Source organism: Sorex araneus, chromosome 3 (assembly GCF_027595985.1).
Source record: "Sorex araneus isolate mSorAra2 chromosome 3, mSorAra2.pri, whole genome shotgun sequence".
NCBI classification, from domain to species: Eukaryota; Metazoa; Chordata; class Mammalia; order Eulipotyphla; family Soricidae; genus Sorex; species Sorex araneus.
This window is the reverse complement of record NC_073304.1, coordinates 111,011,940-111,036,746: the sequence shown is the minus strand read 5'-3', so window position 1 is coordinate 111,036,746 and position 24,807 is coordinate 111,011,940. Positions and strand designations below refer to the sequence as shown.

Sequence of the window (24,807 nt, the reverse complement as noted above, 5' to 3'; positions counted from 1 at the left end):
TTCTTGGTTTGGTTTTTGGGTCATACCCCTCAATGCCGAGGGCTGACTTCTGGCTCTGCACTCAGAGATCACTCCTTTATGGAATGCCAGGAATTGAATCTCGCTCAGTAACGCTTCAGAGAGATGCAGCCTACCCAATTGGATAGCTACTCCAGCCTCACGGTCCTGACAAAAATCCCGAATGCCCTGAACAAACACCATAACCTCTTAGCACTGGATTGTGGATCATAATGCACAAAAGGAAAAGGAGAGAGGGCAAGAAGGAAACGCCTCCCACAGAGGGAGGCTGGGGGTGGGGGGTGTGATGGGGAAATGGGGTTCACTGGTGGTGGGAAATGTATACTGGCGAGGGGTGTGTGCTGGATCACTGTGTGACTGACATCCAATTATGAACAGCTTTGTAATGGTCCATCTCAGATATCCAATTAAAATTTGTTTTTAAAAAACGTAATGTGGGGGCTGGAGTGATAGCACAGCGGGTAGGGCGTTTGCCTTGCACGTGGCCGACCCGGGTTCAAATCCCAGCATCCCATATGGTCCCCTGAGTACCACCGGGAGTGATTCCTGAGTGCAGAGCTAGGAGTAATCCCTGTGCATCGCCAGGTGTGACCCAAAAAGAAAAAAAACAAAAAAACAAAAAAACAAAAAAAAAACGCAATGTGGAGTTCATGCCCAATTCAATCAGCTTAATCAACAGCTGAATAAATAGCAGTGCTCCTACACAAAGGGAAGGAAGGAAGGAAGGAAGGAAGGAAGGAAGGAAGGAAGGAAGGAAGGAAGGAAGGAGGGAGGGAGGGAGGGAGGGAGGGAGGGAGGGAGGGAGGAAGGAAGGAAGGAAGGAAGGAAGGAAGGAAGGAAGGAAGGAAGGAAGGAAGGAAGGAAGGAAGGAAGGAAGGAAGGAAGGAAGATGCAGCCAGGCGTCGTGTGGCATCCGGGGAAGGGGTTCAGTGTCACGGCTCAAGGGGAAGTTGCCGGCCTTCTCTCTGGCCTGCCCTGGCCTCTCTGAGGCGTTGGTCTCAGGACACGGTGCATCTTAGATCAAGTCACGCCCTTCCTTGGCAGGGTGCGGTACTCCAGGGCATGCACCCGTCAGCGCATTCTGCACCGCCACCAGCAGGAGAGCCTGGCGCTGCGCTGTTCACCCTTTCCCCAAGCCTGCCACCCCTCTGCTCCCCTTTCCAGCCGGCAGAACCCCCATTCCTGTGCTGTGGCCCCCGCTCAACAGTTCTCTCCCAGGGAGCACTGGCATCCCCTGGGGATGCCAGAGGCTGAGGGCTGAGACCCTCTCAGCCCCGCCCTTTGACGCTGGCTCACCTCGACTGAAGAAAGGAGAAAAGAGGACATGTTAGCTCCCACCAGACCCATCAACAAAGCTGCCGAGAGTTTGGGCCAGTCTGCATCCCCAGTCACCACGACGCACAGTGACAACCAGAGTGGGCGGCCGGATTCCTAAGTGGCCACGATGGGCAGTGCTGATGCTGCCCCGAGGCCCGAGGCCCAACAGCATGAAGGCAAGGAGACCTAAGGTCCAGTTCTGCCTTACAGCAGCCATCCCCACTGGCACGCTTGGGAGTCACAGACCCCAACAAGTCCAAAGCAAAATTCTGGGTTTCCCACCCTCTCCTGCCTCACACCTGCTTCTTACAGGCCATCCCACCTGAGCAGACACTGCGGGCCATGGCTGTGGCAAGCCCCACAAGGTAGCTACTATTCCCCAAGGCCTCCAGCCTCCTCTCCTGATCTATACCGAAGCTGCTCCTCCAGTAATCGTGCATGCTCTACTCCAGGTTCGACTGGCCCAGGCCAGCCCCAACCACAAGCCCTGGGCTCCCTGTTACTGCTTCAGGCTTCCTGGGGCCCAAGCATCTGCGTAACACAAACTGGCGCTCTCACAGGTGAAGCACTTGGTCTGCCACCAAGACTCATTCCTGACCCAAAATTTTTGTTGTCATTCGGTCTGTTTTTGTTTTTTTTGGGGGGTCATACCTGGCATGCTCAGGGTTACTTCTGGCTCTGCATTCAGGAATCATTCCTGGCGGTGCTCGGGGGACCATATAGGACACCGGAAATTGAACCTGGATTAGCCACATGTATGTACCCTACCTATCCACTGTGCTACCTTTCTGGCTTCTGGCCCAAGCTTTTTTAACTTAAAATTCAATCAGTAGTATTTCTAGCACATGTACTCAATACACACACACACACCCCAACCCCCCATTTGGGCGGCCACACCCAGAAACCCTCAGGAGTTACTCCTAGGTCTGCTCTCAGGAATTATTCCTGGTGGTGTTCAGGGAACCATAAAGGGTGCTGGGGAGTGAACCTGGGGTTGGTTGCATGCAAGGCAAGTCTGACCCGCTACACTATCGCTCTAGCCCGTTTTTAAGCATTTTTTTTTGGCTTTTTGGGTCACACCTGGCAATACACAGGGGTTACTCCTGGCTCTGTACTCAGGAATCACCCCTAGCGGTGCTCAGAGGACCATATGGGATGCTGGGAATCGAACCCGGGTTGGCCCCGTGCAAGGCAAATGCCCTACCTACTGTGCTATTGCTCCAGCGCCTTAGAGCAATTTTTAAGAAGGAAGTTCTGGTTACAAAATGGACAAACCTTAAAGCCATGCTAAGTAAAAAGAGCCAGACATGAAAGAACAAATGCTCTCATGATTCCACTTAGAGGAGGCAATCCAGAGCAGTCAAATGGAACCAACGAAAACCCTAGTGGCCAGCCATCAGCAGCTCAGGGTGGAGAAGAGTTTGTATTTTGTGAGTTTAGTGTCACTACCACACTAAGCTATGCCACAAAAACTACCTTTTTAGGGAAATCAACCCCCTTTCACTTAACTTGTTCACTGCAGGAGCACTGCATGCGTGCAGCCTTAGAACTGTGAATGAACACTGTGTCATCTGAAGAAGGGAAAGAAGCACCCAAGCATGAGGCCAGGAATGCCCGCCGCTGCACTGCTCTCCCGCGAAAGCGCCTGGGAGTGGGGCTGGCGCCCGCACAGCACAGACAGAAACACGAGCCCCTGAAGCGCCTGGACAACCAAGAGGAGAGCAGGCAGGCCCAGGAGTCTCCCACGAGGTGTTTTTTTTTTTTTTTTTTTTTTTAGTTAATGGAAAAAGTAGATGGGTGAGTAGATCATAGAAAGTAAACACAAAATACTATCCTGAGCTTCTACAGAGCTAAGATGGCAACTCAATTTTGGTACAGGCTCCATGATGTAGGAAGGGCAGGTAACACTGCCATTAGCAGAGGGGGGCTGCTCACGTGCTGCTGCAGGGTCAGCCGCCCCCATGAACCAACTCCAGCGCCACCCTGTAAGCTCTACTACCAGCCTTGCTTCGGAAACCCATGAATAAATTTAGAAAGAGATCAAAAGCCGCAGTTAATCTTGGACCCACACATGGCTGAGCAGACTGGGGTAAATTGGAGGGGGGCGGGTTGGCCTGGTGCCTGCCAAAGCAGAGCCTCCAGTAGCTGCTTGCTTTGCACAGTCCAAAATCACTGCCATACCCCCAGCCTGCCTCCACCATCTCAGGACAGACCTCACCAAGATATAATCTGCTGAAAATTCTGGTATGTGGGTTTTGTGACAGAAATCTCCAGGCTTTCTCGGGGGTCGGAATGGGCTACCTCCCTGTACTTATAGAAGCCGTGGCAGTCACATCCACACCCCAAAGTGGCCACCCAGTTGAAAAGCTACTTCAGCCTTACCATCCGGATAAAAGTACCAAATGCCTGGGGCTGGAGTGATAGTATAGGCGGGTAGGGCGTTTGCCTTGCACGCTGCCGACCCGGGTTCAATCCCCAGCATCCCATAATGGTTCCCCAAGCACCACCAGAAGTAATTCCTGAGTGCAGTCAGGAGTAATCCCTGAGCATCGCTGGGTGTGACCCAAAAAGCAAAACAAATGCCCTGAACAAACAGTATGACCTCATAACACCTGTATTGCAAACCATAATGCACAAAAAGAAAATGAGAAAGAGAGCGAGAGGAAGAGAGAGAGAGAGAGAGAGAGAGAGAGAGAGAGAGAGAGAGAGAGAGAGAGAGAGAGAGAGAGAGAGAGAAATGGGAAATGTGCACTGGTGGAGGTGGAGGTACAGGTGCCGGATCATTGTCCAACTGAAACCCATTGTATGACTGAACAGCTTTGTAATAGTCTATCTGCTGGATAACAAACCTAAGTGTTTTAGGCTTCACAGGTAAACTGCCCCTTTCCTCCTCCCAGAGAAGCTTACCATGCCCTTGCAAACATCCTTAATTTGGTTAAAGTCTATCTTCAATCTTTCCTTTGTGTTGGATATTGACCCAAAGTGCTTTAGGCTTCATCAGTCAACTGGCCCATTTCTTCCTCCCAGAGAAGTTTAACATGCCCTTGCAAGCATCCCTAACTTAAAGTTTATCTTTAAACTTTCCCTTGTATTTTACCTCTCGATTTCACAGTTCCCCAAGTCAGTCTTGATTACTTGTAGGCCAAAACTTTCTGGTAATTCTGAACTTGTATTTGTTCTGCTCTGTATTTGAAGTGTTGTATGTTTGTACCTACTTTTCTATTTCCCCTGTAGCCCTTTTATATTTTACTATAGAGCAGAATTCTTTGGTTAAACAGAAAGACCATTAATGCCATGATCCTAATATTTGGGAGTTGAATGACGCTGAAATAGATCTACTCCCGGGCAAAATTACTTGGTCATAGCTACTTGACTCAGTCTCCAGTTTCTGAAGTTCCTAACACTTCATTCTAGAAAGCATAAATGCATGGTTTTGATGCAAACTGTTACAACCTAAGAGACAGGACCCCAGAAGGACTAGCTGAACTGGCCTGAGGACTTAGTCTGGGATTTACGGTAAAAGCCTTGCTAGGTCTCAACACCCACAGAAACAAGTGTTAAAAGCCTTGTTTGCTCGGGGCTGGAGAGATAGCATAGCAGGTAGGGCGTTTGCCTTGCACACGGCCGACCGGGTTCAAATCCCAGCATCCCATATGGTCCCCTGAGCACGGCCAGGGGTAATTCCTGAGTGCAAAGCCAGGAGTAACCCCTGTGCATCGCCAGGTGTGACCCAAAAAGCAAAAAAAAAAAAAAAAAAAAAAAAAAGCCTTGTTTGCTCTCAGCCCAGAGAACTAAGTGTTGGGATCTTTGTCTCTTACTGTGTTTATCCAAACAACTGCAAGTATTGATAACTTATATAATTAGGGGGAAACATAAAAGCAATGTAGATGTCCCTGGAAGACAGTGTCTCCTTGAGTTGATCCCCCTAAGAGAATTTCCTCTGCCAAATGTTTATCTATTTAAATGACCAATCACACCTGTCCTGACTTCAACCCCCCTTCAGATGTTCTGTAAGTTTGCTAGCAGCTCTGCATTAAACGGGCCATTTTCACCATCAGATTGTGGTCCCCAGCCTCCCCGTGGCTCTGTGTCTCTGTTGGGGAGCCCTGGGGAGGTGGGGAGGCGGCTCAGGGACACCGAACACACACACACACATGTCCAGCAGCAGCAGCAGCCCCCGAGGATTACTATGTGAATTTACACTATCTCATGGATGTTCAATGAAAAAAAATTTTTAAAAAGTAATGTGGAGTTCATGTCCAATTCAATCAGCTTAATCAATGGCTGAATAAACAGCAGTACTCCTACATTAAAAAAATAAAAGCGCATATTTTGGTGCCTCAACGTAGGTAAGCACTTGTGAAGACACAACCATGACCAAGACTGAACACACCCATCTCCTCAAGTTTCCTGCCTCTCTGGGGCCCCCTCCCAGAAGCCACAGATAGACTTTCAGTGACTGCCTATTACTTTGAATTTGCTAGTTTTATACAAATAAAATTTCTTTCATCTGGCTCCTTTTACTCAGCTTATTTTAATATTTATTTGCTCACTGTTGTATCAAGAGTTCATTCTCCTTATATATATACTGTAGCACTGTTATCCCATTGTTCATTAATTTGCTCGAGCGGGGACCAGTAACATCTCCATTGTGAGACTTGTTGTTACTGTTTTTGGCATATCGAATATGCCACAGGTAGCTTGCCAGGCTCTGCCGTTCGGGCAGAATACTCTCGGCAGCTTGCCGGGATCTCCGAGAGAGACAGAGAAATCAAATCTGGGTCGGCAGCGTGCAAGGCAAACGCCCTACCCTCTGTGCTATTGCTCCAGTACAAGCGTATACTAGCTGCTTGAAATTAATTTACAACTCAATGCCTTTCCGGAAACATCATTTCGTATCTCGTTTTTCGTAAGGACAGTTGAATCTTTTTTGTTTTTTATTCTGCCATAATGCTTGGCAGTGTACTTTCTACTTCAAACACTGTAGAAATATATATAGTAGTTGTAATATATATATATATACACACACATATATATGTATAACATGTTTTGGACTGGAGCAATAGCACGGCAGGTAGGGCGTTTGCCTTGCACATGGCCAACCCGGGTTCAATTCTTCTGGTCCTCTCTGAGAGCCTGGCAAGCTACCAAAGTATCCTGCCCGCACGGCAGAGCCTGGCAAGCTACCTATGGCGTATTCAATATGCCCAAAACAGTAACAATGTCTTATAATGGAGATGTTACTGGTGCCCACTCAAGCAAACTGATTAACAACGGGATGACAGTGACATTACATATGTTTTAGGGTTGCAGAAAAGTAAGCAGAAGCTACACAGATTCCCTGCCCTCACACATATACACTTTTCCTTAACACTACCAATCGCGTTGATGAATTACCCTACATTGACTCCTTAATCACTCAGGGTCCATTCTATGGTTTGAATAAATGTATCTCACCTTTAGAGTATCCTATGAGCAATTTCCACAATCCTTTTAAATATTCTTTGTGCTCTGAGTTCATTCCTTTTGACTGCTGAGTCATGTACCACATTCTTTTCACATTCACCTGCTATGGACATCTGAATTTTTTACAGTTTTTTATCTATGACCAATTAAAGCTATTAATATTATTGGTGGTTTGTTGTTGCTTTCTTTAATTTATACTTTAATTTTTTCATACACGCTTCCTTCTGATTAATTTGGGCTTAAACTCTTTCTTCATGTAATTATTTACTATAGATGCTGAAGTCACTGAAGACCTTCATTTCTACTACATTTCTACCACTATTCTTTTTTTTTTTAATTGAATCACTGTGAGCTACACTTATAAAGCTTTCACATTTGAGTTTCGGTCATACAATGATTGAACACCCATCCCTCCACCAGTGCACACTCTCCACCACCAATGTCCCTAGTATCTCTACCCCAACCCCATCCAACCCTCCACCTGCCTCTATGGCAGTTTCTCTCTTATTCTCTATTTATGGGTATTATGAGTTTGCAATACAGATAATGGGAGGCCATCACATTTGGTCCTTTATCTACTTTCAGCACACATCTCCCATCCCGACCGATCCCTCCAACCATCATTGACTTAGTGATCCCTTCTCTATCCCAGTTGTCTTTTCCCCCTGCTCATGAGGTCGGCTTCCAACTATGGAGCAATATTCCTGACCCTTGTCTCTACTGTCCTTGGGTGTCAGTCTCACATTATGTTATTTTATATTCCACAAATGAGTGCAGTCATTTTATGTCTGTCCCTCTTTTTCTGACTAATTTTCTCTTAGCATGATATTCTCCATGACCATCCACTTATGAGCAAATTTCATGACTTCACCTTTCATAACAGCTGCATAGTATTTCACTGTGCAGATGTATCAGTTTCTTTTACCAGTAGTCTGATCTTGGGCAGTTGGCTTGTTTCCAGATTCTGGCTATTATGAACAGTGCTGCAATGAACATACAGGTGCAGATGTCATTTCTACTGTGCTTTTTGCACCCTCAGGGTATATCCCGAGAAGTGGCATTCATGGTTCATATGAAGCTCAATTTCTAGTTTTTGATAAAATGCCCATATTATTTTCCTAAAAGGCTGGACCAGTTGACATTCCCACCAACAATGAAAAAGAGTCCCTTTCTCCCCCCATCTGTGCCAGCACTGGTTGTTCTTGTTCTTTTGAATGTGAGCCAGTCTCTGTGGCATGAGATGATATCTCATTGTTGTTTTGATTTGCATCTCCCTGATGATTAATGATGTAAAGCATTTTTTTCATATGCCTTTTGGCCACTTGTATCTCTTTATTTGAGGAAGCTCCTGTTAATTTCTTCTCCCCATTTCTGATGGGGCTGGAGGTTTTTGCCTTGTACAATTATACTAGTGTGTTATATATCCTGGATATTAGCCCCTTATCAGATGGGTATTGGGTGAATATTCTTTCCCACTCCGTGGGTTCTCTCTGTATTTTGGTCACTGTTTCTTTTGAGGTGCAGAAACTTCTTAGTTTAATGTAATCCCACTTGTTTATGTTTGTTTTCACTTGCTTGGTTAGTGTCTACCACTATTCTTACTATTTTCTTCATTTCTACTACTTTATTCATTTCTATTACTATAAACATTTAGTGTTATTTGTTTCTCCCTATTAGGGGGATTCATGTAATCTTTATCTTCATTCAATTCAAACTACTTTCTATCTGATTTTTTCCTTAATCAACCAAAGTTTATTCAGAAGTGTCTTATTTTTCCACTGCCTTGAGATTTTCCTGAGATCTTTGAATTATCGAATTCTACTTTAGGTCTTCATGGTCAGAGAACATAATGAACAAAACTCAAATTCTAACGTGACTGAAACTTCTCCTAAGGCCCAAAATATGGTCTGTCTGGGAACTACTCCTCAGGCCCTAGACAGTATATCTATCTATTGTTGCAGGGGCAATGACAAGGTAGATAGTACTGGTCAAGTTTACTACATCCTTGTTGCTTTGTCTCCTACTTCAGATGAGTTAGGGTCTTCTTTATTTTTCTGCCCAAGAGCAGCACTGGTCTGTGGAGCCATGATTGAAGACACACAAGGTATGTATTTTACCTCTGAGTTACACTGTTGGGATCAAGTATTTCACTTTCAAATGTGTTCTATACCTCGGAAAACATTGAATTATTTTTGCTTAAGCAATTATAATTTAAAGAAATACAATTTTAAATATGCGTTTTCTCACAATTATGCCCAATCGTTCTTCATTATAAACATTTGTATTTTCAAATGACAATTTTTTCTACCCAAAGAATCGCCTTTAGGATTTTTGACAGTAAGAACCCTTATAATTTACATATACCTAAAAACTTTATTACTGTGCATTTTTCCAAATTATTTTCACCTAGCAAAGAATTCTAGAAAAGACAGCACTTTGGGTTTTTTCCCTCCAGTGCCTAAACTTCCCTATCTTCTGGACCTTTCTCTCCAAACAAAAAATGTACTGCTGGCAGAACCTCTGTTCCTGAGTAAGCTATTTTCCCGTTGGCTGCTTTTAAGATTTTTCTTTTGATCACTGATTTTTTTGTTCGTGTGTGGTTTTTGGGCCACAGCCAGCTGGGCTCAGAGCTTACTCCTGCCTCTGTGATCAGAGAATAGTCCTGGAGGGCTCTGAGACCAGGTGCCGGGGTCGAACCCAGGGCCAGGCTGCATGCAAGGCAAATGCCTTACTCACTGTATTATGGCACCAGCCCCTTGATCACTAATTTTGAGCAATATGATCATGATGTTCCTTGGTTCAATTTCCTACTGGGTGTAAAAGGGGAGGGGGTTGAGTCTTTGAACTTCTCCGGCTAAGTTTATTTATAGCTGATATCAAACTTGGAAAGTTTCTGTTCCTTATTTCTTTAACTTTTTTTCTCTTTTTCCTTCACATCTCTTAAGACTTATATTGTGTATACTGTAGCACTGTTGTCCCATTGTTCATGAATTTGCTCGAGCGGGCACCAGTAACATCTCCATTGTGAGACTTGTTGTTACTGTTTTTGGCATATCAAATACGCCACTGGTAGCTTGCCAGGCTCTGCTATGTGGGCAGGATACTCTCGGTAGCTTGTGGGATCTGCGAGAGGGATGGAGGAATCGAACCCGGGTTGGCCGCGTGCAAGGCAAATGCCCTACCCGCTGTGCTATGGCTCCAGTCCAAGCATATACTAGCTGCTTGAAATTAATTTACCACTCAATGCCCTTCAGGAAACGTTATTTCGTTTTTTGTTTTTCATAAGGACAGTTAAATCTTTTTTGTTTTCTATTCTGCCATAATGCCTGGCAGTGTACCTTTTACTTCAAACATTGTAGTTTTCATTCTTTAAAAATTCAACTTTGGGGTGCTGGAGCAATAGCACAGTAGGTAGAGCATTTGCCTTGCACACAGCCCTCCTGGGTCTGATTCTCAGCATCCCATATGGTCCCCCAAGCACCGACAGGAGTAATTCCTGAGTGCAGAGCCAGGACTATTCCCTGAGCATCACCAGTGTAACCCAAAAAGCAAAGAAAATTTCAAGTTTGGGGGCCCAAGTGATAGAACAGCAAGTTGGGCACTTGCCTTGCATGTGGCTGACCTGGATTTAATCCCCAACACCCCAAATTGTCTCCTGAGCCTACAAGGAGTGACCCCTGAGTGCACAGCCAGCAGAAAGCCCAGAGCACAGTTGGGTGTAGCCCCCACCCAAACAAATAAATTAATGAAAAAAAGAAATCTGACTTGGGCAGTTCTCTCCTCTCATGACCCCTGTTTCAAGACTCCAGATGCCTTCTGAACATACAAAACTCAATGTGATCGTCATCCACATTTCAGTTATAATGATTTGTTTTGTTTCATTTATCATTATTCTCATCATCCTAACTTTGGGATGGCAGTACTAAGGGTTTACTTCTGGTTCTGTGCTCAGAGATTACTTCTGGTGGTGCTTGAGGGCCATATGTAGTGCTGGGGACGGAATCAGGGCCAGCTGTGGGCAAGCCAAATGCCTAAACCCAGTCCTCTCCCTCCTCGCCTGTACTAGCTCAATGTCCTTCCTGCTAACTCAATCTCTGGCAGTACTGAGTTACTTTCCGTTGACTAGTCTCATTACAGCCAGTTTCCTGCCTCTTTTACACATCTGGTATTACGGACCAACTGTTGCAACTTGGTCACCAGAGAAACATTTTGGCAGGGTAGGTAAGGCATTTACTTGCTTTCCATGCAGCAGACTTGGGTTAGATTCCCGGGGAGGAAGGGGATGGAAGAAAATCAGATAGAGGAGGAGAACTGGACACAGACAAGTTGCAGAAGGAAAACCATCTCGAGACAGAGAAAATGGCCATCTACCATCCTAAGAGAGAAACCTCAAAAGAAACCAAATTCAAATCCTGATCTCAAACATTCAGTCCCCAGAGATATGAGAATCAATTCTGCTGTTTAAGCTTTCTAGCTTAAACTGAATATTTTTATATTACTATACATGTTACTGTAACTTGTTTTAAGCATGCAACTGAATGTTGAAGAGAATTTGGTTTTGGTCTCTCTCTTTTTGGCTCTTGGGTCCTACCCAGTGATGCTCAGTGCGTACTCTTGGCTCTGTACTCGGGAATTATTCCCAGTGGTGCTCAGGAGGATCACACAGGGTCCCAGGTATTGAACCCCGGTCAACTGAGTGCAAGGCAAAAGCCCCACCTGCAGTATTGTCGCTCTGGCCCTGATCTTACTTTTATGACCTGCTTGGTGTTTCTGGGACAAATTCTAGGGCTGTTTATTTCAGGACGATCCTGATTGTTTCGCCAATATCCCGTGTATTATGGTCTTGATGGAAAGAATTATTTAATCTAAGTCTTTCAGGAAGTTCTCCAAATCACAGTTTCTGCACCCCCAAAGTTTGGCTGAGTCCTCCGGTGGGCGCTCTACGGAGCTCCTGGTCTCACCCTCCAGCTATACCCCTCAGGCACGCAGGACCCTAAGCCCTCACTGCCCTGTCCTCGACTGAGGTAGGCTGCCAGGCTCCGTGGACTGCAGACACAGAACCCTCCTTGAGGCATCAACTGGGCATGTCCCAGGCCTCACCTGTCTGCCTGACACCTCTTGGAAGTTACAGTCTTCTGCTGCCACAAGTCCAGTGTTTGGAAAACTTTTGTTTTGTGCACTTTGCCTACTGCTGCTGTTTTGTTACTTCGGAGCATTGGTATATTCATTTCTTTGTTTTTGGGCCACGCTTGGCAGTGCTCAGGGGTTACTCTTGGCTCTGCACTCAGGAATTACTCAGAGGACCATATGGGATGCTGGGAATCGAACCCGGGTCAGCCATGTGCAAGGCAAACACCCTACCCGCTGTGCTATCACTCCAGGCCCACAGGAATAACTCTTGGTGAGCTCAGGGGACCATACAGGCTACCAGGGATGAAACCTGGGTTGGTTACATGAAGGGAATGCGCCCTACCCACTGTACTATCTCTCTGACCTTGGGCACTGGAATATTTCACGGTAAATTCATTCCACGTCACTCCATCTTGGCTAGAGAGTGGCCGTTGTGGGTTTTTCTTTTGTGGTTCTGGACTAGTCCTGTCTGCTCAGGAGGCCAGGCAGTGCTAGAACAGAACACAGGGCCATGCCCACGCAAGGCGTATCTGCCACTACTTGGGCAATTACTCAGGAGTCCTCCTCCCAAATAATTCAGGAGTGGGGGCTCCCTAGCGGTGTTCGAGGCCTGGGGCCACTCCTGCTGATACCTGGCCAGCAATGAGGTGCTGGGTGACCAGGATCACAGCTAACAATGATCAGAGCTCACCAGAGCTGTCTCTGGCAGTGCAGGGGCTAGAAGGGACTAAACTAAGAACCTCATGCATTTCTCCATCCCTCTAACCTCCTCCCACTCTTATATTTTTATAAATGTCTATATTTTACCTCCAGCAAGTCCTCCTATACTGTAACCATCAAAACTGTTAAGAATATTTGGATTTATGCTATGACTACAAACATATACCATAATATATACTATGCATTATTTTATATATTCTATTATAAACATCCCATCACACACACACACTCCATGATACTCTTTAGAAATTTCAAAAGGAATAGGAGTAAAGTCAAGATTTATTCCCATGACTAATCGTTGCATTAAATTATTATCAATTTTTAGATGGAAAACTTAAGAATCATTTTTCAAATCTTATTGAATTCAGTATTATTCCAACTCTACAGAACTCTACTTCAAGGCCTTAAAAAAATACACAAGAACAGTCCATCAATGTCTCTTTGTTCCCAGAGGGGAAAACAAAATATCATGAGAATGTTTGGGCAAAGTTGGGCAGTAGGGCACTGCGTGGTGAAAGGGTCTTATTATCCGAGCAGCGAGGAGAACAGGCATGTACCATGCAGCTCAACCCACTCCCAAGTGCTTTGAATACAACTGAATTGTCACCTTTTGTCTTTGTAGCACTTTACCCCCCACCCAACCTTTGACATTTTATATTACATTTACATGCGATTTTTGTTTTCTTTCCATCATGAAAACATAAGCTTCTTGGGGATGATACTTGTTAACTTGTACAAAATTTTATACACAAACCCTACGCAGCAGACTGGCAGGATAAACGTGAATACGATATTCCTGCACTACACCACACTTTTAGCCAGGCCTGTCCCAGGAGTTCGGTGTTCTTGGTAGGTATCCTGATGACTTTTTCTGGCAGTGGGCTCCACGCATGTTCTGAGGCCCAGGAGATGAGTGCTGCTGGGCCCTGCAGGACAGGGGGCTCCCTGGGCCACCGCCAGGGCTCACAGGCTGCTGAGGGACCAGGCGGCGCCAGGGACGGAGCAGGGTTAGCCACAGGCAAAGCATAACCTTAGCCCCTGCCCTTAACTCCTGTACTATCTCTAGCCCCTACTTAGAAAAAAAATGTGAGAGAAAAGAGAAAAGGGAAAGCAGAGAAGAGATAAGAGAGAGGAAAGGAAAGAGAAAAGAGAGCAGAGAGGAGAGGGAATACGGAGGGGAGGGAGAGAGAACAGGACTGAGAGGAAAGAGAGAACTGGTGGAGAGACGGTGTCCCCGGGCCTCTTGCCATGGAGATCACCACCCCAGGGCCAGCTCTCAGGGGCCTGCAGCGCCTCCCAGGTGGTTTCTCCGAAGCTGGACTGGCAGGCTGCCAGCGGGGCTGAGGGTGACAGCCTTCTCCTTCCGGTGCCCTGAGAGAGGCACCTTTCTGCAGCTCGGCAAAGAGCCCCACAGTCTCGGGCTGGGCACTGCGTCCTCTCATCCGTGACAGCCCTGTCCGTCAAGGGAGTAGGGGCCACAGGACGAGCCCTCCAGAGACAATCAGCACCCAGAACAGTCAGGGCAACCAGGGACAAACGGGACACTGTGTAGGCCGCTGCTGCAGTGTCATCGCTAACGTGTCATCACTACAGGAATCATCGTGTGGAAAATCCATCTTTCTGGGAACTACCTCCAGTTCTGTCTCCTCTCACCTGTACATCCCCATACTGAGGCAGCATCTGACCAGCACGGCAACTGCCAAGTAAAGCATGAATAAGCACCAGGTCCTGTTGTGGACACTTTTGGGAAGGAAAACTATATTTCACAAATTCTCAGGAATGGGTAGAGCATATGTGCTAGACACACTACTAGGAGAAGAAAATACGTGAAAATTAGAACCACAGATTTCCGTTAGGAACCTGAACAGTGCCCTATTCAATACTTGCTCAATGTTACCCTCTGAGCAGAGCTGAGAGAGGCCCAGAGCATTAGATAGTGCAGCCCCATCCTCACCAAATCAATCTAGTGCTTCAACCCTGAATACCCTTCCCTTCCCATTATAAATCAAAACAATTCAAACATTTTCCTTACTCAAAAGCTTGAGGGAACCTCTCTCTAGCTTCAAGAACAAACCCTGAATTCTTGCACCCCTAGGGTTTGTTGTGGCTCTTCACTGGAACCCTTTCTGTACTATATCGCTAAAAAACAAAGAAATCCCTCACACGGGGAACCTCCCTAATCTTACCTTCACTGGTAAGAAGAGCCAGTGAAACGGTCACACATAAACGAGATGGAAGTCCACAAGCACATCTGGAGATGAATCCAACTTATAAACTAGCCATCTGTGTTAGCAAAACTGAGACGTAAGAACTCCCACTCCGTACAACCAAATCTCTCTACCCTGACAACTCAGCTCTACCCACTGGCCGGCCAGCACAGGAGCGCCCTGCCAGCCCCAAGGACAGATAAAAAGCACTCAGCTGGGTATGGCCGGACACAGCCAAGAGAGGCACAGTGACTGTCCATGAGGCCATTTCTGTCCTCTCCTGGGAAACAACGTGTGCCACGAGTCCCTGTCGATGGGAACGGGAAAGGCAGGACTAGGCTGCTGAGGAGAGAGGTGGAGGAAGCAGGAAGGGCCCATTCCAGCTACGCTGTGCTGGCCCCTGGGTGGATGTCCTGGCTCTTAAGTCACAGAGAAAACAGAGACTCACAGAGCGAATTGTCCAGTGCACCCACCACAAATCTAACCACCCAGCTGCAGCTTCCGAGACCTGTCCTCTTGTCTGGGGGCTCTCCACTCAACCCTGAGACCCAGCTCACTCCCGTGGGCAGGCCCACACATACCCTGCCATCAGCATCCAGGCTTGACCTCACTGGACCACACTGCATGCACCCGAACCCCAGCACTCCCCTACTTTCTGCTCCCTTCTACTGCAAAACTGCGTTTCTTTACCCCACCTCTCTGGGAGCTACTCCGGCAAGTTCTGGCTTGCTCCATTCTGATGAGCTGGCTACTCTGGCAAACCACCAGCCCATCCCCACAACCCCAAATACTGATGCAGTGCCCTTCGATGGCTCAGCTGGAAGCATGCTAGAAGCCGTTCCAAACCCAGACGCAGGCCACGCTCTCCTCAACAGTGAGCTGCATTCTGACTGCCTCCATTCTTCCCTCCTGGCCCTCCCCACAGCTCACTCCCCTGCTTCCATCACGCCCTTCACAATAAGGCCCTGAGTCCGGCCTCTCAGTCAGGACTGAGCGCTGTGTCTCAGGCCAAAGGGCAAGTGCAGCCCGGTGAACTCTGACACTTACACACCTGCTCTACCCAGAACCTATCTCATCACAGCGAAACAGCCTCTCCCAATCCTGATGAACTGGGAGAAGCCGCCCTGCTGCTCTCCGTCCCTCCACACCACCCTCCTGTGCACTGGGCTGCAGCCCTGCCCGACTCCCTGCCACACACCCTGCCCTGTGTCACTTCACTGCCCACGGCGGCCAGTGCCTTCCACTCCAAGACCCCTGGGCAAAGTCAGCCAGATGCGCCCTCAAGAGGGCAGGGGGAACATGGCATGTGTAGGGCAAGATGAGACTGAGGGTCGCGTGCAAGGGAACCCTGGTGCTGGGGGCTGCTCAGCACTGAGCTCTGGGCCGGTGATGGCCACGATGGAGCTGAGACGCCCCCGCGTTCTATGTCGATCCATAAGCTATCGCTGAAAGGGTACAGGATGTTAATGAATCCTAAGAACAAGGGAGAGATTTCGTTTTTCTGCCTTGCTACCTTATTAGAGGCTGAAAGGCACGAGTTACCAGACATATGCATGTAGGTCTAAGCCCTCCTCCTCACCTGTCACTGGGGTTAGGGCCTCGCTTGGTGGTAACATTTCAGGGTAGACTTTACATCTAAGGCAACCTAAGAAACCAAAAGCAGAAAGAACACTTTTCATAGATGGCAGGCAAAGCAACTACTAAAAGTATATTCTCTTGGGGCCAGAGAAACTGTGCAGCATTCTCTCTGCCTTGTATGTGGCTGACCTGAATTCAACCCTTGGCCCACTGGATGGTCCCGTAAGCCCCATCAGGACTGACCCCTGGGCACAAAGGAAGGAGTAAGCCTCAGACACAGCCAGCAGTGGCCAAAATACTAAGCAATAATAACAACAACAACCATAATTCACCCTAGAAATTTTTAGCAACAACAAAACATTCTTAAACCTCCAAAGTTGTTTTCCTCTTCATTAATTGCCAATATCTAATCTCTCTCTCTCTCTCTCTCTCTCTCTCTCTCTCTCTCTCTCTCTCTCTCTGTCTCACACACACACACACAAACACACACAGAGCTTCTAGAGAGACTGGCATATCCTGCCACCCTGGGCCACATTCCTGCCATGCCACAACAGGGCAAAGCAGCTGCCCCCGTCAGATGAACACATTCTCTGTGCCTTTTAGAATCTCAAGAGGGCCAGATTGATAGTACAGTGGGCAGGGCTCAATTCCCAGCACTTCCCACATGGCCCCTGGGCATCAGGAGTTACCTGAATGTAGAGCCAAGAGTAAATGCTGAGCAGGTGTGATTCAAAAACAACAAAGAAAATACTTTCCTGGGAAAAATATGTATTTGAAAAAAAAATCCACTTTAACATTTGTGTTAGATATGTTAGACTAAAAGATAAAAGGGGATAATTTGACAACAAAGTAGGGCACAAAACTATTGGAAAACGGCCTCAGATAATGGGAAAAGGGAAAAGGTTAGAAACAACAGGTCATCTTCTATGAAAATGAGAGTCACCGAAACTGATCCCAGAAAGTCTAAGAAACTGTAACAGGTCCCAACACACTGCACCCTAAGGAAGTGCCTGTCTGAGCCCCTACAGCATCTCCCACTCTCGGGTACCAGGGACCCGCCCAGGCCCCTCCCAGCCACCGAGCCGCCACTTCTACCTCCCTCTGAAGTTCCACGATGCAAACAGTAGACCAAGGTTTTCAGAACCTCTTCCCTGCATTCTCTGCAGTTTACAGAAGAGATAAGATCCCTAGTAGTAAACACCCCCACTGCGCCCCCAGACACCCAACACACACACACACACACACACACGAAATCTATCAATGTCTGGGAGTAAGGGCAAGTGCACCAGATTTAGACAGTTTTACTGAGAACTCTATGAAAATGTAAGGGAACAGATCAGTTCAAAAGTGAACTGACTAAAGCTGAGAAAGCATTTAAAGAGCCTACAGAGGGGCCAGAGTGACAGCACAGTGGCTAAGCATCTGCCTTGCATATGGCCGACCCAGGCTGGATCCCAGCACCCCACAGGTCCCCCAGCATGGCAAGGAGTAATTCTGGAGAACAGAGCCAACAGTAACCTCTGAGTATCACCAGATACGGCCCCAGAACAAAAACAACCCCCCCCCCAAAAAATTATTAGTGATCATTCAATAACGATGCTAACTTATGATAAAAAATGATTCAGTAATAAAATCTGCAACTGTAACTTTACAGATTAAAAGAGAATCTATATATGGTGGCTTCACAGATGCTAAAACAGAATTTGGTAAGACTTAGCAACCATTTTTTATTTAAAAAACAAAAAGCAACACACTCTTAGTAAAACAGTACATCCAAAACACTTATTCTCTTTAAGATTAGGTATAAGACAACATTGCCCAGTGACATCCCTGTGTTCAACCTTGTTCTGGAAATACAAGACAACCAACAAAAAAAGAACATACATAAAAAGTAGAAGACAAGGGGGAAAATTCTTAATTATTTAATTAATATGATATATGCCCAGAAAATTCAAGAAAACTAATGGCAAGATATGCTAGAAACAAGACTATGTGAGCTACTAGTTTCAAAATACATACAAGAAAGATCCTATTTTCAACAGCAAAAAAATTTAAAAACTAGAAATAAAATTATGAAGTGAACAAGATTTGAGGGGCTCTGTAGGCTGGAGCTGACCTGGTTGGGTGCTCAGAATTGCACGTGCCCCACGTACTGCAGCTATTCCCCGGCAACAAGCAGGGAGTCGCCCTCAGCACTGCTGGGAGTCCCTCAAAACTTAAAAAAAAAGAAGAAGAAAAGAAAAATGGAAGAAAAAAATCCCAAATACCTTAAAGACATTTCTGAGGCAACTGGGGAAATGTTAATGTTACAGGATATTAGATAAGATTAAGTTAATTACAGGTAATGAATTGTTAATTTTGGCAAGTGACACAACAAAGTTAGCATATATATGTTTATATATATATATATTTCTAAAAGCTCTTATTTGTTCAAGATATATTGTGATGTATCTATGGATGAAATCATTTTTTTTTCTATTTTTAAGTTTTATTTGGTTCCCAGCCATATCAAGTAGTGCTGGGGCTTATTCCTGGTTCTGACTCAGGGTCCCTCCTGGCAGTGCTCGAAGGACCATGTGGTGCGCTGGAGAATGAACTTGAGTCAGCTGCATGCAAGGCAGGGCCTTGCCTGCTGTATTATCTCTCTGGCTCATGAATGAAATAAATTAAGAATATTCTCGTCTCCACTTACAAAAAACAGAAGGGGTAGGATTGATAAAACAGAAAGAAATGGACGCTTGAAGGTTCTTCATTTTGTCCTATTTTTTACCACATGTTTGAAAGTACACACAAAGAAAGCTAAAGAATGTACAGGACTCAAAGGTTATGGAATACAGAAATAATCCCAAAATATATAAAATATGCTCACACACAAATGCCACCACAAAGTCAGAGGGAGAGTCAGGCAGGTAAGCCTTGCACACAGCAGGCCCTGGCTCAAATCCCAGCACCACATACCGGCTCTTGAGCCCCCCAGGGGTGACCCTGGAGCAGAGTGAGGAGTAAGCCCTACCACAACCAGATGTGGTTTCCAAACAAATACAAACAAAAATGTCACCAACAAATTAAAAGATAAAAACTAAAGCTGAAGAAAACCATAGGCATCTCACCAGTTAACCGGAAACAAAGACCAAAATACCTGGCACTGCTCGACACTGGGCCAAGCGGGTGAGGAAGGAGCCATCAGTGCCAGCGGGTGGGCATTCTGTCTCTCCCTGTGAAGTCCTAAGCCACTGCATCAGGCCCAGTGACCCGGGTCTTAGGGATGTGTTCCAGGCATTCCCTCGACTAGCCTTTTTGGCCATCTCCCATGGGTAAAGGCACAACCACAAAGCAAGCTGGGCACCCAGGCAATGACAAGATCTGATAGAATAACTGATGGAGAAAACAATCATTAGAAGGGAACTGAGAACAGCATAAAAGATGGACTACATGGGAAATCCAAAAAGCAGAACAGAGGAACAGACCGTGGAGAAGGAACCAGTCAGAAGAACCTCTGGCGAAACAATTCAGGCAAAAGGCCATGAGATAAATCTGACCTTCCTCTATTGTTCACTTTATGGCAGCGCCTCTTGTTTATCCAAAGTATATGAGCACCAACCAAACATCTCTGCCTCCTGATACAAAAATGATAATTTGGTCCTTCTAAAACTATGTATTTCTCAAGGAACATGACGGGCCAATACTGTTTACCCAAACATTATGCACGATCTGACTTTTGTTCTGTTTTGGGGCCGCACCTGGCATCTGCACTCTGGGGACTAAGCACCCGGCCCACTGCACCATCTCTCCAGCCCCACGATTTTTCAAAATAAGTGTTTTGCAACCTATTATGTCAAGTCTGTTCACAAAAGTGCATCAAAACTAATTAGTCTTTAATGCAATAAACCATTACAAAAAAAAAAAAATTAACATTAGTTCCACAAAACTCCTGGCCATGTTTCACACACACACACAGACAAAAGTATCCTCAGTCTTGGCCGGGACGGACCGGAGGGACTGAAAACTACTGACTCAGAGAAGTATGATTTAATTAATTTCTTGATCTCTTAAACAGTAAAAGTGAAAGCTTGATAGATCTATATGGATAAACATTACTTGTATCTTAATTTCTCCAAATATCAACAATTTTAAATCAAGATCATTTAGGCAATGAAGTAATTTTTTTTTTTATAGAGCTCCAGGTCTCAGTGAAGTTAGGATACTGATGGGCTAGTTCAGCAGCTGACACTGGGTGGGCCAGAGCCAGGGAGGGCACCGGCGGTCCCATGTCTGCCCACACCTAGACACCCCCGTAGGGGGATTCCGGGGTGGCCCGGGGTGGCCCGGGGCGCCCCCCCCCACCCCCCCCCCCCCCGTCCCCGACTCAGTCCCACAGCCCCGCGCGGGCTCTGCGCCCCCAGGGCTGCGGCAGGTGCGGTCGGGCCTGCCCGAGGCGCTGCCTGGCGCGGGCCAAGGACCTAGGCAGCGGCCCCGGGCCGGGCTCGCTCCTCCGCCCACTTGCTCCCAGGGGTCGCGGTACCCGGGTGGGGGCGGACAGCGAGCAGGGCAATCCCGCGCAAGGGGCGGGCGGGGTCCCGCGCTGGGGAGAGGGGGGCGGCCGGGAGGGTCCGCGCAGCGGACAGAGGGCGGGTGGGTCCCGGGCAGGGGGCAAGGGACAGGGGGCGACCCGGCGGGCTGGCGCAGGGGGCGGCGGTCGGCCATGCAGGTCGGAGCAGGAGACTGGGGGGGAGGGCGGCCCGGCGGGTCCGCAGAGGGGGCAGAGTCGGCCCGGCGGGTCGGCGCAGGGGGCGGGGAGCGGCCGGGCGAGTCCGCGCAGGGGAATGGGGGGCGGCCGGGCGGGTCGGCGCAGAGGGCAGGGGTCGGCCCGGCGGGTCGGCGCAGGGAACTGGGGGCGGGCGGGGTCCCGCGCGGGGGGCAGAGGGCGGGCGGGGTCCCGCGCAGGGGGCAGAGTCGGTCGGGCGGGTCCGCGCGGGGGGCGGTCGGCTGGTCCCGCGCTCACCTGCCCAGCGCCCGCTTCATGCCCGCGTCCGCGCCGCGCGGCTCCGCAGGGCCCGCACCCGGCAGCCGCAGGTGGCGCCCCAGGCGGCAGGCGGCGTCCAGCGCCGCGGCGGCCGGGCCGGAGGGCGAGCCCGAGGCAGCGCGGCGCTCATGCTCCAGGGCCACGGGCTCTGCCCGCTTCCTCATGCCGCGGCGCCCGCCGGCCTCGGCCGCCCGCCCGCGTCGCGCTGCCCCGAGGAGCCGTCGCAGCCACCGCCGCCCTCGCACCCGTGCCCGGGCGGCCGCACCGGCTCAGGCCCCGCCCGCGCCCCGCGCCGGCCAATCGGCAGCGGCCTCTCGCCGGCCCCGCCCCGGCCCGCCTTCCGGAGCCGCGGGCGGCGAGACCAGACGCCTCCGCGCCCGCTCGCTGCCATGTCGGGGAAGGGCAAGTGAAGCCGCGCCGGGCGTCATCTTCTGGGCAAAGAGGACCTCCCGTGGCCTCTGCGCTGAGGTTGCAGCGGGGGCACCGTCTATGCCCGCCGGCTCAGCATCCCTGAGCACAGGCACCAGAGAAGGGCAGGATGCTGGCCAAAACAGGAGAGCCATTCAGAGGGCCAAAACCCTGCCATTTCTCCCAGCCCCGGCTCCTCCGGCTCCTAGCCCTAACCCTGAAAACCCAATCTGGTTAAGCCCCCACCCCTAACCCCACCCCAAATACTCTCATAAAGGCTTCTAAGAAGAAAAATTAAAATGTTTAACACTAATTATAACTAGTTCTCCATAATAACTTTTAAAAGTCTGTTTTCAGGCAGACCTTTTTGGTAGCACGAATCATTCTTTACCTTAAGGTTGATTACATGAAGTCATATGTAACCAACCTACTTTTTAAAATTATGCTGTATTAAATTTTAGTAAAGAGATCAGTAGTGATTGGGGGAAAAGTTCAAAGGTAAATTTCCTTGTGAAACACAAAGGAGAGATTCAGCCCATTCTCAAATGAGAAAAAAGTTTCACAAATCCGGTTTTTCTTTTGGAGTCATACTTAGTGCAGTGTTGGAGATCTACCCTCAGTTCCATGCACTACGCACCATCTTCCTGACCTACAAACAATTCAGTTTTATAAATTTGGCTTTCTTTATTATGGCATAGTTGTTTCTTTTTAAACAAATAATCTACAACCAAGAGACTTACTTATTCCAAAGCAACTTGTAGTTTTAACATTTGTGACAGTGAAAACTGTCAACTGGGTAATTTAAGATTCGATTCGAAATGCCTTTAGCAATTCAATAGCTCCTTTTAGTAGCTTTTTAATGTATTCAAAATTGCAAACCAATTTTGCTGATGATATTTGGTCATATTTGTATAGACGTCTTCAAATACACTTGGAATTTAAATGATGAATGCTTTAGAGTATATAGCACCATGTGCTGGAGACTGGGAATCCTGAGACTAAAGTATAATTTCTTTTATCATTAACACTCACAAAATTCTATTTAGTAGAAGCAACCAAACATACAAAGGAAGAGAGGGTTCTAAGGAGAGAGAAATGTAAAGGACATTGAATCTTGAGGGCCTCAACTCACTTTCTGAGTGGTCTAACCTCAGCTTTAAATACCCACACTAGTGAAATCTGTATTTTTATTTTTAAGTCACTTGAACTCCAAGCCTCACTATTGTCAACTCATCTACTCTGATGTCCTCCAGATACTTAAACTTACTCTGCTCAGAAATAGTTTCCAGCTCTTCTACCGCTTGATTCCATCCATACTCTTTCCCATCTCAAAAATGACAATTTTATCCTTGGAGTACCCAGACCAAAACTCTGGGCTCATTCCTAATTCCTGTTATGTCACTCCAAATCTATTACCGAGGCTCCGAGGCTCATTTCAAATCCTACTTAGGATCCAACCACTCAACCACCTCCAACATCCACATGTGGGCCAAATGCCCACTTGAATTATTTTAATGACCCTACAGGGTCTCCAACCTCAACCTAGCACCCCATTCTGTCTTCTACATTCAGTTGCCAAAAAATTCTTTAAAAACCCTACATCTGGGGCAGAAGTGATAGTACAGGAGGTTAGCCATTTGCCTTGGATGCAGCCAACCCGGGTTCCATCCATAGCATCCCATATGATCCCCTTAGCACCAGGAGTAATTCCTGTGTGCAGAGCCAGGAATTTCGCCAGATGTGACCCAAAGAGCAAAAACAAACAAAAAACCCACTCCATCTAGGGGCTGGGAATAGCTCAAGTGGTAGGGCACATTTTAGTAATCTAGCAGTGATGCTCTGAGTTCAGTCTCCAGCACAGCATCCCCCCACCCCCGAACACCCCCATCCCCAACACCCATCTGGTCCCTATAGCCATCCAACCACATGGGGAATGGCCCAATACTCCTATGTCACAGAGGTACTTGGGCCCATTAAGTAACAGCTGAGGTTAATAACTGTGTTTCAGTCCTATCACTTATTTGCTCAAAATGCTTCAATACGCCTGTCTCAAAATAAAAATGAAAGCCTAGGGTGTGACCTCCAGTCTTCATCTCATGTCGGTCACCAGCCTCTCCTCTGCACATCCTGCTCCAGAGCCAAAGCCTCTTCGCTACCCTAACGGCTAGGGGAAGGGTGTTTCTGGCCTACTATTTCCACTGTCTGCAAAGTAGGAATCCTCTGTCCAGATTATTCCTCCCTAGTTCCACAGCATACCCCCTTCCTACTTTATATATCGGGCTCTAAAAGGATCATCTTACCATCTATGTGCTTAAGCCCTCTCCACAATATATTTGTCAGCTGTGTACGTTCTTTCCCAAACTAAGTGCAAGGACTTTGTTCACTTCTTTATCTGCAGGGCCTCAAAAAAGGCTCTCCACGGTAGATATCTGCTAAAGAAATGACTGAATCATCGCAGCTCATCAGAAGTGAGTACTGCTTTCCACATTGTATGGGGGAGGAAATGAGTGAAGGACTTTGCCTTCTACCCAGAAACTAAGGCATTTTGAGGACAGAGCAAGACTGTAGATACTGCTGGGATTACAATCCTGTAGCACGAAGTCCCCTACTGAATTGTGCACTCAATAAAAACACTCAATTAAACCACTCCTTACTTGAGAACTAAAGAGGAAATGTTGCTCAACAAAGCATGAGACTCAAAGGCTGTTCTCTAAGTCATTTCACAACAGAGAGGGAGCAAAGTGTTACACGAGGGAGGCCAGTGTTCAAACCCTGAACCACTTGGACACCTGCTACGGGCGGTCCCTGAGCACCACTAAATTTGACACCAAAATCAACCTCCTAGTCCCACCCCCACTCCCAAACCAACACAGTAAAGTCATTCTCATGTCCATTTCTCAGTCCCACACATTTACTGAATTTGTATTTGCAAAAAGGGAA

General features: G+C 47.5%; 1 protein-coding gene across 1 annotated transcript in view; it reads right to left on the bottom strand.

Annotated features, from left to right (window-relative positions):
• ABHD12 (abhydrolase domain containing 12, lysophospholipase) overlaps positions 1-21,732 on the bottom strand; it is a 65,811-nt gene extending 44,079 nt beyond the window's left edge. The window contains exon 1 of the mRNA XM_055129827.1: positions 21,439-21,732. Within this exon, the coding sequence (XP_054985802.1) occupies positions 21,439-21,623 (185 nt within the window). The 5' untranslated portion in view covers positions 21,624-21,732. The remainder of the gene's footprint in view (positions 1-21,438) is intronic.
• Positions 21,733-24,807: the final 3,075 nt, after the last annotated feature.